The sequence below is a fragment of the Falco cherrug genome, chromosome 4 (genome assembly GCF_023634085.1).
Source record: "Falco cherrug isolate bFalChe1 chromosome 4, bFalChe1.pri, whole genome shotgun sequence".
NCBI lineage: Eukaryota > Metazoa > Chordata > Aves > Falconiformes > Falconidae > Falco > Falco cherrug.
Genome location: NC_073700.1, coordinates 56,971,121 through 56,988,177, shown reverse-complemented (window position 1 = coordinate 56,988,177; position 17,057 = coordinate 56,971,121). Strand labels below are relative to the sequence as shown.

The 17,057-nt window shown below is 41.9% G+C and overlaps 1 protein-coding gene across 3 annotated transcripts in view; it reads right to left on the bottom strand.

Annotated features, from left to right (window-relative positions):
* LOC102048607 (sodium channel protein type 5 subunit alpha) overlaps positions 1–17,057 on the bottom strand; it is a 217,677-nt gene that overhangs the window by 131,397 nt on the left and 69,223 nt on the right. For all 3 annotated transcript variants that reach the window (XM_055709512.1, XM_055709510.1, XM_055709511.1), the window contains one exon: positions 6,204–6,267. In XM_055709512.1, coding sequence (XP_055565487.1) covers positions 6,204–6,267 — 64 coding nt within the window. The remainder of the gene's footprint in view (positions 1–6,203; positions 6,268–17,057) is intronic.

The following is a 17,057-nucleotide window of genomic DNA, read 5'->3' as shown; positions in this document are numbered from 1 at the left end:
ATAACAATAGCAGTAGTAATACATTTTTTTAATAAATTATTAATAAGATTTAAGGGCAGGCAACTCAGAGCTGCAGCAGTCCTAATTGCCAGCAGCAGAATAAAAGAACTGACTGGGCGCATTATTCTCTGGTGCAGTTCCCCAGTTTCCAGCACGGCTGTGGCTGTGTTACTAGGCGCATTTGCTGGTAGCCAGGGGACTAAGAGCTGTGGGAGAGCATGCTGTTTGACATGTTCTTCTGGCAGACATACACATTGTTCCAGGCTCTCTGCCTGCCAAGGGCTGGGTGCGAGCTGCAGCGCTGGGCTCTGCAAATTACTGTGATAGGAGCGCTGCTCCTCAGCACAGTGCATGTTTCCCCTCTACCCTTGAGGGGTGCGATAAGCCTTTGCAAGGGACTTTAAATCACTGCATGGAGGATGCATAAAGGCAAAAGAATGATGCTATATCTCAGGAGATCAAAGTGCTGCATCGCTGTATATGCTGACATGAATCTGCTGGTAGTATGGTAGCACGGAGAACCTCCCGTAAAAAAGGTTGCTTTCGGTGCTCATGGTGACTATGAAAACAGGCATTTGATGCAATTTTATGTGCTGGTATTAATTACCTTAGTAAAATGCCCCACACAAAAGGAAACAAAGTGGGGTTTTTCTGATGATACCTTAGAAAGTGTTAGGACTTGCTCAAAAACTTTGAGAAGCACTAGACCACACGGTCGCTCCTTCATCCCTTATATGCAATAAGCTCAGTGACAGCAGAATTTACCAAACCATATAGAATCTTGCCCCATGCTGTACATTATTTTAATGTACCCTGTTAAGAAAAATCAAGGTCATAGTGAGGATAAAGGTAGCTAAAGTTTCTATAGCAACAGTTACTAGGATGCAGTTGCCAAAGGTGCTTTCTTGTTGCATCCTGAAGTAGCTTTACTGGCTGCTTTTCCTTCCTGTTCACTAGTCTTTTTGGTAATATCAGTACAGACACGATGCAAATGTGCTTTCATTGTCAGTATGATCTTGTAGACTATTCCTGCCCATGAGCTGAATAGATAGGACATATCATGTGAAAGGGGAAAAAAAAATTAAGCAGTCTGACCTTGGGATCCAAAGGGGACACAACTGACTTAAAACAACGCACGCTTTTCTGAAAAGCCAGCTCCCTGTTGTAGTTGCCAGTGAAAAAGTCAAAAGAACAATGATAAGTTCTCTTTTTTGTCAGCTTGTTTACTTCGTACATTGATAGCATCTTGTCTTTTTCTCTTTCTCCTAATGGACAAATTTCCTTGCTGTTTCTATTGCTCTTCCAAACCTTCAGGCAGAAGGGGAAGAAAAAACAGCAGTCTAAGCACAGCAGAAAAATGTCCCTGTGAAATTACAACAGGATAAAAGTGGAAGTGCTTTAGAACTGAAATGTATCTTCCTTTCTCCTGGACAGGTAATTCCAAGATGCTGCAGCCCCTGAAAGTCTTTGTGAGTAAGCACAGGACTCATCTCATTGAAATGAACAGTTAACAGCCATGGCAGTGGAGCAAGCTGTAATTGCAGGGGCGGCAGGAAGCAGGTTGCTGTGGCCTGACATGAAACGCTTCCCACATCCCACTCACTGGGAGATTTGGTCCAACGATCGCAGCAGGGTGATGCCTGGTAGAGGCATGGCTGACCTGCTCCAGCAGGATGCCTCGCTGGACCTGAAGGTGGGATCAGGATTGCATCTTCTCCTGAGAGCAGTGCCCTTGGAGGCTCCCTCTCTTCTTTGCCTGGTGTTGGCCATGTCCCGTTGCCTGAAGCTAGGTGCTGAGTGCCCGGATTTGTCCTTGCTGTAGGTCGTTGGATACACTGTAAAGCATTGCATCCAACTACTGGTCTTCCCTTCAGCACTATTACTGTAAATACTCATCTGTGGATATGGCTTAACTTTGCTCCCAAGGGCCACTTTCACACAGTAGGGTAGATGCCTTCAAAAGGCTCGTGATGCCTGGTTATAGGCAGTGTATGGTGCTGCTCGCTGTTACCTGCGGTTCTGTAGCCCTTGCAAAGCATAGTCCACTTGATGCTAAAACCAGATTTCACCAAGGCTATAGCAGCTTTCAGCTTCTGCTACTAGCTAAGACCTTCCAAATATTTCATCATTGTACCAGATCTTTACTGGATCTTCCTCAGGGCTAAAACAAGGTGTTCAAAATTGGATGAGCGATACACTAGGAATTAAATTGAAAAGCAAATATATGGAATTTGTAATCCCTTTGAAAATCAGACTGTCTGAGCTTTCTCCATGTATTTTAGTCAAATCAAATCAAAGCAGGTGAAATTGCAAAAAGAACCAACTTGGATAATTCTCAGTGCAGCCATATCCAAAGGAACAACCAAATTTAACCCCCAAAGACATCTAGAAACATGAATAGTTATGCAAATAAACTACATTTTTATTGCTAAAAGAGCCTTGGACTTAGCACTGCTTCTACTCTCTGACCAGCCTGTGACACACATCTCTGAGCAGATGATTTTTCCATTAATGTAGTGCTCTAAGTGTGCTTGTTGTGAAACATCGAGCACACATCACTAGCATTCACTTTGTACCTAAGGACATCTTTGATCACAATCATTTGATTTTCTCTCTTCTCCAAACATTACTTCTTATTTCCATTGGACTTTCTGTCCCTTGTAAATACAAAGCAAATTCTTGCAGTACTTCAACGGGGAAAATGCAGTTGGATAAACAAAATGAAAAACAACAGAGAAGTTCTATCTGATTAAATGAAGAAAAATCAAATTTAAAGTATCCTGAAGAAAGTTTCTGAGGCATCACATGGCAAACCACACGGATAGGTTAGTCCTTGTGCAGCTAAGAAATATGCCATCTCCCTGACATTCCTACCGCATCCCTGCAGAGTGATTTTTGAAGAATCTTCCTGAGGTTGCTTGAGCATTCCTAAAAACATACTTTTTTTTTTTCTTCCATTTGCCAGGTAAAGTAGTAAAGACATGTTTGCTGCTGCTAAGTGACATACATCTATCCAAATCCCTTCTGAACTAGAATCAATATTAGCTAGATCCATTACCTCCTGCTTTATTGGCAGTTTGGGTGCTTGTTCAGAAAACAGTCCCTCCTAGTAATGTAATAAAGCCCCCACCTTGGAGATAATTGGGTTGTCTGTGATATAGCATCCACTGATGATCATTTCCCTGCTGATTTTGGCCTGCTACTCCAGCTCAGGTTGCAGTCTCCATCACTACACACTGTTACATTAGACCATCTGAGTCTCATCACCTAATAATTGCCATAGTAGATTTATTTAGATTTTTTTTTTTTTACTCTTCTATAATAACAGCAACCAGCCAAACCTCAGAGTGTCATTAGCATGCTTTTAAAAATGCACTAAAATGGCTTTGTCAATTACCTCAAGATTTAATACCCTGGCCACAACACAGATATCCCTCACTCTAACAACAAATCCCTGCAGGACTGCACATACAACACTGCCCATTTCCTTTGGGTCCTCAGCATACCCCAGAGGCTAATAAACTCAAGCTCCAGACTGGGAGCAGAAGCAAGCTCCACAAATGCTATGAACACCCAGAAGTGGCCTTGCCAGCTGTCTTTCCATACCCTGCCTTCTTCATGCCTTGATGGGTTCCCAACTTAAGCATCCTCACTTGTCATGAATTTCATTACTAATAGATGGGGCAACCACAACCTGATGCATCCTCTCACTGTTAACTCACCTCCCTTGATCCTGTGGTGCAACCTGTCCCGAAAGGTCCCACACATTCAGATGTTGTGTTTTACCACTTAATGCACTTGCTCTTGGCTTTGACCATTGAAGGGTAAGAGAAAATAAATCCACTCTGTTAGGTGCGTCAGCCTGTAGATTATTGGTCTGTCTATTTTAACAGGTGGGAACATATGACTTTGCAGGTCCTCTGAGTCCTTAGGATCATCTTCCTAATTGTCTTCATGTCATTAAACAACAGGAATGGATGACTGACAGGAACTCTGTGCAAGGTATAACAGATGAGACCACGCTTGCCAGTCCTGAGCTAAAACCCCACTGTAAGTAGGAATATTTATCCCCATTTTAGGCATTTAAAACCTTACCAGGTGGCATTAAATCCTTAACTAAAACAACAAGAGCCTGAAGAAGAAAGAACTGATGCGTAAAGGGAATGTGGGTTTCCCTTAATGGCACGGACACTAATAGTTTTGATGTATTTATCAAAACAAGCACAAAGGCTTTAGGTGTGAGGGTGGCATTTTCATCTTCTTATACACCAGAGCTGGAAGTTCTTCCCTGGCTGTTTCAGGCTGTGACCCTCTCATGGGGAGAGTGCCTCCATTGGAGGTTTTCTTCAGTTACTGCTTTTTGTTGACACGTTGCAATTTATTGACTTTCTAGGGAAGGAAATAAGGGTGGTTTTGCGAATATGCCCTTAATCCAACCCTTAAATCCATACAGGCTACTGATATACAGATGCTCCATGAATATTGCATTAGTATTAAACTTCCCACCACCTGGATGATTCCAAAGCAGTAGTCCCTAAACTATGCCTCACAAACTACCTATAACCTAGTTAACCCTTCTGCCATTTGCTCATGACCTTAGCAGCCTGCCACCACCATGGTTCAGGTCATCAGAGAGAACAATGTAAAATATTTTGTGATGTGCAAAATATTGTTGCCGTGCAGAACATTTTTTTTCCTCCGTATTACTGCCTATTGACTAGCAAAGGCTGAAGTCCACCAGCATAGGTACATTGCCAAATCCTGGGATCCCCGGGAAACATCCCAATAGTCTTGGAGTCCAGCCTGAGCCTGGATAAATGCAATGTATTACAATCAACAAAGCACTTAATTAATGAATGCTGACATTGTACCTTCTGTGGAACAAACAAAGAGGAAAGCATGGCCCTCTGCCCAAGGAGCTTACAGTCTAAATCAGACTGGTAATACAGATCAGACCACAAGACATGCAGAGGGAAGGCTGACACTTCAGCTTTCTCTTTGTCCTATGTAAATACAGATACAGACAGTGGCAGCAGAACATAAAGCATCTCTTCAGGACCCTGTGGCTTTTATTATCCGCCTGTCCACAAGCAAGTTTAGATTTTTATCTTCCCTTCATCTTCCTGCTGCCTCTCTGTGCACACATGCCTCTCTTCTTTTCACATTAAGTTCTTCCTAATTTACACCTTTCTTTTTCCCAGTCTCTACATTTAGTTCTACCAACTCAAAACATCTCCCTCCAGAATTAGATCACCTCAACTCCTCTCCTCACTTGACCTAGGTCACCCACCTCCCTGGTTCAAATACTCTCACATATTTAGATCCAAATCTCATCCATCCCACCACTCTAAGGTCTTTTCTTCCTTTTCCTACAACTCTTAACAGCCTACAAGCTTTACAAGGTTTATAATCTCCTCTGCCCACACAAGATCCCATCTTTCTCCATCACATCCGAACTCTTCCATTCCCATAAAGATCATGAGAACCCGTCAAATAAAATCACACTCTCGGATAATGCACTTAGACCCTGAGGACTGGATGCAGCAGGAACTGTTAGCATCTACAGATGGTAGGGATATGAATGAAATCCTTTATGCAGAGTAAGTCAGTATACCACAGGAATTATTCTGGATCTCTTTACTGTCTATAAGAAAGAGAAACATGTGCAGCCTATAAACATATCATGTACAAATGTAGATCACAACTCAAAACTGAGTACTTCCCCATCTCCAAAGCATGCTATTTTGGGGACTAGAATTTGTTGATTTGTTTATCTTCCTTTGCCAAAAGCCAAGAATTCATCATCAGTCTAAATCCCTCCAGCTTTCCTGTTTCATTTCCTTTAAAATACTCTCCACTCAGCCAAAGTGTTACTTAGTTTTCACTGGGGTTTTTTTTCTGAGAAAATTAAATGTATTGAAAAAGAACTGTAATAAGGCCCCTAAAGATTTCAGACCTGAATAAGTGACAAACACAAACTTCTCTTCCCTGCAGTTCAAAAAATTGAATTGCTATGCACAATATTTTCACTATCCTCTCTCCTATTATGACTGACACAAGGAAGTTGAAATATCTAATTCATGCTGGTAAGAAGTGGACAGAACTGAAGCAAAACATAGGGGGGAAAAAAAACCAAAAAAAAAAAACAACAAAAAGTGGCAGCAAAACCAAACCAGAAGTGATGATATTTTTTAAGTACTTACCCAGCATCAGAGCTATTGCCACACAGTAATACATCTTCTGTACCATTTTTTATGAAATAGTTCACTGCAACAGAAATAGAGAAATAGCTTTTTAACAAGTACATTCTGGGAATTAAAACATTCACAAATATCATCCACCAACCAGCATATTCAATTGCAACAGTAATTGAGAGATGAATGGCATACTTTTGCTTTGTTTTGCTAATTTTAACCTCCATAAATTATAAAAAACAAATAGATGTGTTCAAAGCTCTTTAAGCCCTTGCTGTTTGTATTCCACAAATGACCGGTTTAATAAAGTGGCAGCAAGGCTGTGGGCAACGTTTGTAGGAAACATCATCCAGCCATGTCCCTGGCTGCTGTAACCGAGAACGTTGCTACTGAATACAGTATAGCACTATGCAGCAAAAGCAAACCATAAGCTTGCCTGTAACTTTTAAACTCTACACTGATGAGATACATATTAATTGAAGTTTGTGATAGCAATTCTGACTCATAGGTTAAAAATGCAACCAACTATAAGTCAAAATGTAATAATACTAACAAAGCAGCCCACTCCCCCAACCTGGCGGATTCTGCTCAGTGTAGAAAACACACAGCGTGAAGCGAAAGAATCAGAAAAATGCACCTTGTTACAGATCAAACAAACAAGGAAGTATTCATAAAGACAAATATTTGTCAATGTAGTCATCTGTAAAGGCAACGGAGAGAGACACACACTTCTCAAGGCGGACTCAGAGAAGCAAGCTAAATTTAAAGTCCTCTGGATCATTTGCTGGTTGACTATCAATGAGGCTTAAGGAAATTAGCCATCCCCAGGCTAATGAAAGCCTTTGTGTACACACTCCCTCTCCCATCCCCAGCCAAAAAAAGTTCAGAAAAACAGAACACAAGGCAAACTTCTCAAAAGGATAAGCAAGATCAGTTTTCCAGAGAGAGTCTGAAGAAAAGGAAATGTTCTAAAGAGCATCTCTAAAACCTGAAAGGCAGCATGGATGAACAGATAAAAGCATTGCTCTAGGAACATAATAAATGCAAAACAGAGGCCAGTAGCTGAGTGATGGAGGGTAGATAACCTGGTGCACAGAGAGGATGTGATCCCCTGTTGATATAAGGCATGATGGTGGCAGCCTTACGCAGCATGTGTTTGTGAGCAGAGGGGCCTCAGCAGATGATGCTCGGAAGAGGTTCTCCATTCTAGGCTAACCCTCTGTTGTGAAATGTTTTAAAAATTAAGAGTGACAGCTTATCCAGGCAGGCTATGCAAAGAATGCTCAATGGCTCAAGCCACCGAACAGATGTGCTGTGGCTTTCTCAGTAAGCTGCGAGCAGCGGAAAAGCCCTGCCCTGCTGCATGCCAAGAGGGAATTACTGTCCATGAGTTTGTGGTTACGAGGGCACGTGATGGTGTTCACAAGTTATCAGGGCGCATATCCTGCTCCGACTGTATGCTTTTCCACTTTGTCTCACATGTGGGCTTTCTACAGAAACACCTTGACTGACAGCAACACCCAGGTATTCAATATGTTAAAGGACCTGTGGTCAATCACCACAGAAGCGGGAAGGATGCCAGGTCTTCCACCTCCTTTCACCCTCCACTTCTGCTAGCGCAAGACTTCTGCATTTCTTAGGAGAGATGCTATCCTTTGGGGGGATACACAGAGTTAGTGACACTGACCCACCAGACTCTGCTACAGAGGAAATACAGCACAACCATGAGATGAGATAAATGACTGCAGAGGTTCTACACCTTCTTAACAAGTGGCATCACTACATGGGGTACCCTGAACTTCACCAACGTGCACTCCCCCCTGGGAACTTTTCATACTGCAAATGCCAAGAGTGGGAGGACCATAGATCTGTCCGTGCGTTAACCACATTCTTTGAGGGCTGATTGAAGTTCCGGAGCACAGTGCTGGTTGAAGACTAAACCAACACCTCCTGGTCAGTCAAATCAGAAGACAAGAACAGAGTCAGAAGACAGATGTGAGGAGAAAAAAAGGAGACTCGGCCAACAAGAAATTTAAAATCTCAAAACCAGACAAAATTCTATTGTCTGTTGTGGACTTAAAAATTTACAGTTCTAAACCCAGCAACGTGGCAGGCACCAAAGAGTGCTATGAACTGTGCTGAGGAACCGGGGTGTAGATGCTGCTGGGAGGGGGTATCTTCACCACGGGGTCTGCAGCTGCACAGCAGCTGCACAGCAGCGTGTCACAGCTGCCGTGCCAAACCTCAGCCTGAGGAAGAGCCGGATTGCCGATTCCCTGCTGACAAATGAAGGGGGGATTAGAGTATTAGGCCCAAGGAGACAAATCGCTGTATTATCAAAAATGTGCACAACAATCAATTTGTCATTCAAAGCAAGTTGGCTTGGATTTCAATGAAGGATGCCAGGCAATCAGAGGTCTTTAAGAAGCAAACAGTCATCACTCCTGCTTTTAAGAACAAAGCACCTCTGTATTGTATTAACCGGTGGCCTCTGCTTCCCATCAGTTAACTCTAACATGGACAAAGAACATAAAGCTCCTTTTTCATTTACAGTAGGATTTTCTCTTTGAAACATGGACTGCTCAAACCGATCAACGCCACCTGAAACCACAATGACTTTTTCATTGTCTTGCAAGATTGCAAATAGGTTTGGTTTTGTTTTGTTTTGTCATTTTTTTCACTGAAAAAATTCAGCATGTCCGTGGAAAACAAAACAGGAAAACAAAAAAGACAAAACTGAAAACCTCCACATTAGATTTTTTCATTTTTTTGAAGTAAAATCAAGGCAAAAGAGTATTGTTTGTATGCGTGTGTGTGTGTGTACATAATCTTTATACAACATGCTATTCTTTCCAAAGGAAATTCTAATATTTTTTTTTCTATCAGCTTTACTAAAATGTTGATGTCACAGTTACCGTGTATACAATGCCTTTTAGGAACTTTTCTACAGGAATTTCCAGAGCAAGGTAACTACTTGATCATATTAAAATATTTTTTTTTAAAACAGGCCACAATAACACTGGCTTCATATCAGTTTCTGGTCAGTCCCACAATATTTACTACATTGTTGCCAAATAAACTCATCTATTTTTCAGTAATACAAAACATTTTTTGTCAGTAATCAGCAGCCAAAAAATCAACAGAAATATGTTTTCTAATAACCAGATGCTATATTCTCCAAAACATATGCACATTTGTGCCTGAGCCTTATAAATACATGCTAAGACCCTGTATCTCCAATGCTCCTGACATTGCATTACTTGTGTAAGGTTGATTCCGCTACCATGAAACAGGTGTATGATGAATCCACTATGTTGCTGTTGTCTTCCCAGGGCTTGTGTTTTAAAGCTGCTGAGTTCAGTAAAATAATCCTGTAAAGTGAGTGCTCACAAGCAGCTTACTACCTTCTTACAGAGTTTTGTCGACCTACAAATGACAATGAGATAATGGCAACTGCTTCAGCCAAAGTGGCTCAAGGACCAGCAACAGCAAGATTTGACCCAAAGCCAGAAACCCACACCCTTTGCTGTGTACAGGGTATGACAAAGCTCACACTACCATAACCTCACCACAACTAGTCTAAATGGGAAGAAGTAGAGGTTTATCTCCACCTACCATGGATCACCTCTTCCTTAGTATTGACATTAACACACCTGTAGCATCAAAGAATAAACACTCCTCCAATGAATTCCCTTAATTGTTTTCAGGAAAGGGTTAATAACAAATATTACGCAGCACAGTTGTTATATATTACATTATTATTTGGTTGAGGCTACTGATAGCTGTCTTTAGATGTGACATGGAGCCCAGACAGCAACCGTGACTGCAGAGTGGAGTAACGTCTGCTCTTCCCCATCACCAGAGTGAAGGGACCTTACACTAAACACAGCCCAGGAAATTACGTTCACTAATCCAGCTCTCAGTTACAGTTACATCAACCCAGAGTAATTCAATCCCCTCAGCATCCTCAGAGTTCCTGGCTCTCCAGGGACACCAAGAAGCTTGGGAGCAGCCCTAACCATCGGTGGTCCCTTAAGGCTTAAGGCTACAACAGCATTAGGAAGATGAAAATATATTACCCCGTTTTTCCTTCCATGAGTTGCTGTGTCTCCTGCAAATCCATGCTCTGCCTCCTACACTGCTCCAAGCACGCAGCAATGACCGTGTTTTTAAAGCTGCTGTATGCAAGTAGTGAGAAAATACACAAATCCCTCTAGACTATTCTTGCAATATCTTCCTTCCAAAGTCAATTCCTCAAGCTTCTCATCACTGCTGCTGTTTCATTCTGTTTTTTGGTTTGTTGGTTTTTTTTTCCTGATTTATTAATATCTTACAGGTTTCTGCATTGCTCCCTTCCACACCAGGCAATTCTAACAGAGCAAACATTCACAACAGCTCCATGTCAAGCTAAAAAAAACCCAAACCACAAACTTCCTCAAAAAAATAATTAATTCTAATTAAAATTATGCTCCAGCTTATACTTTCCACACCTACATCACACCACTGAGCAGAAAGCCAGTGGGGTACCTAAAGCTGCAGGGTAGAAGTCCTCATTTCTGTGCAAAGGAAAGGAAAATTTTCTAGTTCAGAAAAATGAAAAAGGTTACAGTCCGCTTAAATACATGGTTTCTGAGTCCAGCTTCTCTTCCTCCTTTGAACACCCAACTGAAATGCTATTTTGACTCATCTTACAACAAATTCATTCCAATTTGAAAACCAAGTATATATTGCCACATTTGCACAAAGAGACGCATTCGAATATCATTAGTCACTGCCCGGAGAAGAGTCCTCTGGCTGACTTTCGAACAAAAACTTCAGAGAGGTGTCTGTTATCTGAGACTATTTATTGCAGGCACACGGGTGCTCACTGGTTGGGGGACTTTCTCCCCATGCTATGGCTGGCACAAAGCACTGTCAGCCACCAAACGTCCTGATTCCAAATTTAAAATGCAATTCAGAAAGCCCCATCACCTTACAGTTGTGATACGTGACACAGAAACAAAATAGATAACACCCCCTCCTCGCCCTTTCGCCCACCGGCACAAACACACTGTACCTCTTGGTAATACATAATAATTAAAAAGAATCCTTGCTGCACTTGCTGCATGCACACTCTGTCACATACGGTGAAGTCTCTAATAAATGAAATTGAGTTTGAAGATGAAAAACATGCCTCACAAAAGCGATGGAACAGGCTGTATTAAGGGTATTATTAGGGAAGAATGCTTGGGAATAAATGGCACTGCCAGTTACTTCTTCCTTGTTAAAGGGGACTGCAAATAATTATAATAATCAGTTACTCTCCTGTTGCCCACCCCGTGACAGGGGATCAGCCTCTCTTCTGCTGTCCCCTGGCATTTGCTGCTGCCGACCCTTCTGTTGGGCTTTGCAGGCTCTCAGGTGCTCTCCTTGCTTCCCATCCTTCCCACCCTCTTTCCCCAGGCACTCACTTCTGGCCCAGCTCTCTCCTGCCACCATACCCCAGAACTGTCTGGAAGGACATTTTCAAAACTCCACTTAAAAATGAACAGGAAGAGTTAGTTGTGAGGATGGTTGTGTGGGTAGAGGGGACAGAGATTAAGGGGATGGCTTTTTTTTTTTTTTAAGAATCTTACATACAGCATTGGCTAATATGTGACTTTAGGATAAATACAGCCCTGAGCTGTCCTGCAGGAGATACCGAGGGGCTGGGAGGAGGGAGGAAAGCAGTCTCCTTAAGCTCTAGTGTCCTTAGACAGGTAGACTCCTACCAGTGCTTCTCCCATGGCTGAGAAAAGCCATAGAAGCAATTTCCCAGCCAGGGCTCAGCAGTCACCATAGCCTAGAAAACACACCCAATTTTGATAGTACAGCTTTTTCCCGCTTTGACAAAAAGCTACTAAAAATATCAATCAAGCCCTCTGCTAGATGGCTCCCGTGCACTAGGAAGAGGCTCTGAAAGCCTCAAGGATCCAAAGTACCTGGTCTGTGCTGCCTGTATGGTCCAAGGGAAGGAAAAACATGTCAGGAGGGAAGGGAAAGCATGTCAGGAGCAGTTGGAGCTGCACACTAGAGGGGAACAGAGAATTTAGATGCTGTCAAATTGGCTTGGGTACCATGCCAAGTCCATGAGCATCCCAACAAAGATGAGAACGGAGACAATAACTAGCAATAAATACTCATGCTGGCATTTAAACCTCTTCAGATAGCCTCCTTCCATGTCTCTGTGTCTGACCAGTCACACAGACCCATGCTCTTAAGGCCGTAGGCTGCACAGCACATAAATAAAAGCACATTTAGTACCACTTGTTTGGATGTACGCTTCACATGAATAGGCAGCAAAATGCCGAAGTGTGCTCTCTGAAAGTTTTGTAGAGGTTTTGTCTTTTGGGGAGGGTTTTTTATACATTTGGCACAAAAGAATTAAAATCAAAAGCTGTGACAAGGCTTGAATGCATTTGTGATTACAGGCAGATGCCAGAAAAATAGCAGAAAATACTCCTGCTTGTACTGTGATATAGAAAACAAATTAATTGGATCAAACACTGACTAAGAGATGGAAGACAAAGGTTAAGATGAAAAGTCTATGTGCCGTATTTCTGTAGGCTAACAGAGAGTTGCATCTGCACCACTTTATTACATTTATAAGTACAACAGAAAGAGAGGAAGAGCAGAGAGATGACAAAATCTACTCTACACAGTATTTTCCTGATCAATCAACTGCAAGGCCAGGACTGAAGGAGGAACACTAGAAACACCTATTCCACTAAAAAAATTAGTGGAAAAATGCAAAGTTAGGCATTATGTTGTCAGAATGCGAAGTAAAGCGGAGAAGGAGAAATTCTCATCCATCTTCACCCTTGTCAACTTTTACATACCCTGTATCATTTCAGCTAAGAGATATGGATTCAGTTAGGGATCCTTAGCCAATATTTTTGTATAATATGAAGATGTGATCAAAGAAAAGTGTAATATTGAGATGCAGGAAGAAAAGGATTGAGTACTATACAGGAAATAACCTATAAATCAGTGTTTGTCTCATCCAGTGCTGTTTAATACCTTTATCAATGATCTGGACGAGGGGATCTGAGTGCACCCTCAGTACGTTGCAGATGACACCGAGTTGGATGGCGCAGGGGGCTCTGCAGGGTCTGGGCAGGCTGGGCCGAGGGGCCAAGCGAGCTGTGTGAGGGTCACCCCGGCCCTGTGCCGGGCCCTGCCCGGGGGTCACACACAGCATCCCCCCGTGCTCGGCCTGGTCAGGCCGCCCCTTGAACCCTGTGTTCAGGGTTGGGCCCCTCGCTACAGGAGGGACACTGAGGGGCTGGAGTGTGTCCAGAGCCGGGCAGGGGCTGGGGCACAAGGCTGGTGGGGGGCGGCTGGGGGAACTGGGGGGGTTAGCCTGGAGGAGGCGGCTGAGGAGACCTTATTGCTCTCTACAACTACCTGAAAGGAGGCTGTAGGCAGGTGGGGTCGGTCTCTTCTCCCAAGTAACAAGTGACAGGACAAGAGGAAACAGCCTCAAGTTGCACCAGGGGAGGTTTAGGTGGGATATTAGGAAAAATTTCTTTACTGTAAGGGTTGTCAAGCACTGGAACAGGCTGCCTAGGGAAGTGGTTGAGTCACCATCCCTGGGGGTAGATGTGGCACTTAGGGACACAGTTTAGTGGTGGACTTGGCAGTGCTGGGTTAATGGTTGAACTCAATGATCCTAAAGTCTTTTCCAGCCTAAGTGATTCTGTGATGCAGAAGACAGACCACAACATTGCTTTCAATAGGGTAACTGCTGGACTGGAGGGTACTGAGAAGCAGGTAATAAGAATGACTGGGAAAATTTTAATAAGACGAACAATTGGAAGAATGGAAATCTTTTGTCTTAGAAAAGACAAAAAAAGACAAAAAAGTTTTAGAAAACAGAAAAAAAAATAGCATGTTTTCTGGAAAATGAGAACAGGGAGCTTTGTGTGCTCACAGTCACAGAACATGATAACAATGTTTTTTGCCCTAAGAAAATGAAGGGGGGAAACAGGAAAAAAAAAAGAGAAAATACTTTCAAAACTAAAGATAAAAGAAATATTTTTCACTACAGTTGCCATTTCAACTGCTGAAGTTACTGCCACAGGCTGCCCCTGTGGTCAAAACATTCAAAGAGAGTTCTGTTGCTTATCTAGATATGGATATTTAGAGTTATAATAGTTAATGCTAATAAAAAATTAGAAAAATATCTATACTTCAGGGTTTACTAATTTGTTCTGGAACACATGGGGCTGCTCTGAGTGCCACAGACAGGTGCTGCTGTGGGTACACCAAGGCCAGACTGAGCCTGGCAATTCCCCATATCTCATCTCCACCTCACTTGGGTGAATTCAGCATTGATGAAAAGTATCAGGAGAAAATATTTCTTTACTTATTCCTTAGAACCAGTGCAATAAGGGAAAGCAGCAATGCAAGCTGTTCTCTGCTGGTGGGCTCACAGTGCACCTGAACTGACTGTTCCGTGTTAAAAGTGAAAGCTACCTCTTGCCTTTGCAAGGCATGTTATTGCTGAACCCAGAGCAAGCAGAAGTCCATGGACAGGCTCCAAAGGGCACAGACGAGATCCTTTCAAATGCACATCACCGTGCAAGTCAAGTGGTATTTTAGTTTGGGAGTTTATGAACAATTTGAAGGTGCTGGAAAAGTCTGAAAATGTTCCATCTGAATCTTTTGCGACACATCTTTCCTCTAGTAGTTCTTTCCTTTCTATGAGCAGTAAATGTGGTGATGAGGGCAAAAAAAATGTACCTGGGGGACAAATCTTCCTGTTTTACAAACTGTTACAAAATAAGAATTTACTCTTTCACCACAAGGCCAAAAAAAAAAAAAATCTTACTGAATGTTTTGGAAGAGACTGTGTTGGATACAACAGTACCAATTCCTATGTTTTTTTGATCCTTGTACTTCTTTTGCTCAGCCGTCCTTGTACTATTTAGCTTAAAACATTAAAGTGCACAGATACAATACCCGTGTTAATAACGCATCAGAAAATTAAGGCTTGAGCATTTATGAAGGTATTTATCAAAAAATCCACAGCACCTGAAAAAAGCCACAATATTTATAGTTAGCAGTGGAGTAACATGACTAGATTCCATGCTGACAAGCACAGCCTGAAAGCCCAGAGAGGTTCTTTGTCTTAATCATTGGTTCATACACAATCATGCATAATAAAACACCTATTCCAGTCTCAACCTGATGTATTGCTTCCCTCTTTCTTCCCATCTCCATAATTACTCATTAAACATTCACTGTCTTCTATTACCACCTCAGACAACACCTCAACACTCCAGCTCTCCCCAAACTTGCTCCATTTGTTATCTGACTTGGACATCATTACTTTCTATACAGTTGTCATACAGTTTCAGAATATCTGTTCATACAGTTCTGTTTCAGTGGTTCTGAAAGCAAAACTGAAGCAATTTGTCAGGTGGAGCTAACAATCAGGCACAGAGCTTAGAGAAGATACATGTGCATACACTCGTATATTTCTATATATTCACAGATATATGCCTCAGCATCCATGCCCGTTTATTTCAACAGTGCTTACACCTAGAACATCAAAGAGGAGGATGTGTAAAGGCTCCAGAATGATTTCACATTGGTCTGGAACTGCTTCTGATTTATCAGCTCTGTGGACCCTTCTCGAGCACACAGGAAGACCATGATTTGGATGGGTATCACATCAATGTTCAGCCAGTTGCTTTGCAAGCAGAGATTATCTATGACAAGTGCTCACCTTCCTCAGCCTTTGGCATCTAACGTGGCTGGTTTTGTTGGACCACCTCCCCAGGCTGCCTACTATGATTAAAGGATGGAAAATGAACCATGTTCCTCCACAGGCCACCTCAGAAAGTTCCTTCTCTGAATCACTCCCATCACATTGTTGTATGTAATTGGGAGCTGCAAAGACTAGGTACCTAAAATAAGGACCTAAACTTCATGTATTTTATGCATCTTTCTAAATATAGAACCTGAAGCAACCATAAGTCTTCCAGGTCTGACTGGAGATGACAAAACAGATATTACATTTATATTTATCTGGACTTTTTCTTCTTAATTAAAGCTTCCCCCGCCTCCCACCCCCCCAGCCCCCCCCACCCCCAAGACCTTTTGTAACTACACAGTTTGACTTCAGAAGAGAAAAATCACTGCCATGAAATGAATGCCAGAAACTAGTCTGCAAGAAAAAAATAACAACCCTTTTCAGCCCTCTTCTAAGTTATAAAAATAGCAGTTGATTCTTCCAAGTAAAAGGTTAATAAAGCTTAAACATTCTTTTTTATTATTATTTTTTTTTATTATTTCAGTTGCTTGGACAGGATTATCTAAAAGAAATTACAGGGGTTTATTTTACCTTACAAGATACTGATTTTAAAAGAAAACATATACAGAACATTTTGAAAACAAGACCTTTTCAGAGTGTCTTAAGTAGGGTATTTAGTTTAAAGAAAAAGAAAATACTGGGGTTTGAGACTATCATCTCATAAGTGATATTATAATAATTTTATGAAAATTTTAAGGCTTTTTTCTTAAGTGTTTTTTCTCATGCATTTAGCACTTACACTGAGCCCTGCTCTACAAAAGAACACACTATTTAAACTCAGATTTCTACTTACTGCTTACTGACTAGTCAATAATCCATTTTAGTAATGGAACACATAAATGACATTAAAAATTCTACAATCATCAGCCATGTGAACCAGCTACACTCAGTCCATTGGTACATCTTTTCTCTCTCTAAGCCAGTGACATATTGGACAGCATATAGCTTTCAGTCCACTAACTCACACATTCATAAAGCTTCACTTCATCAAATACATCTTTAATTTAAACACCACAACCTAAGAC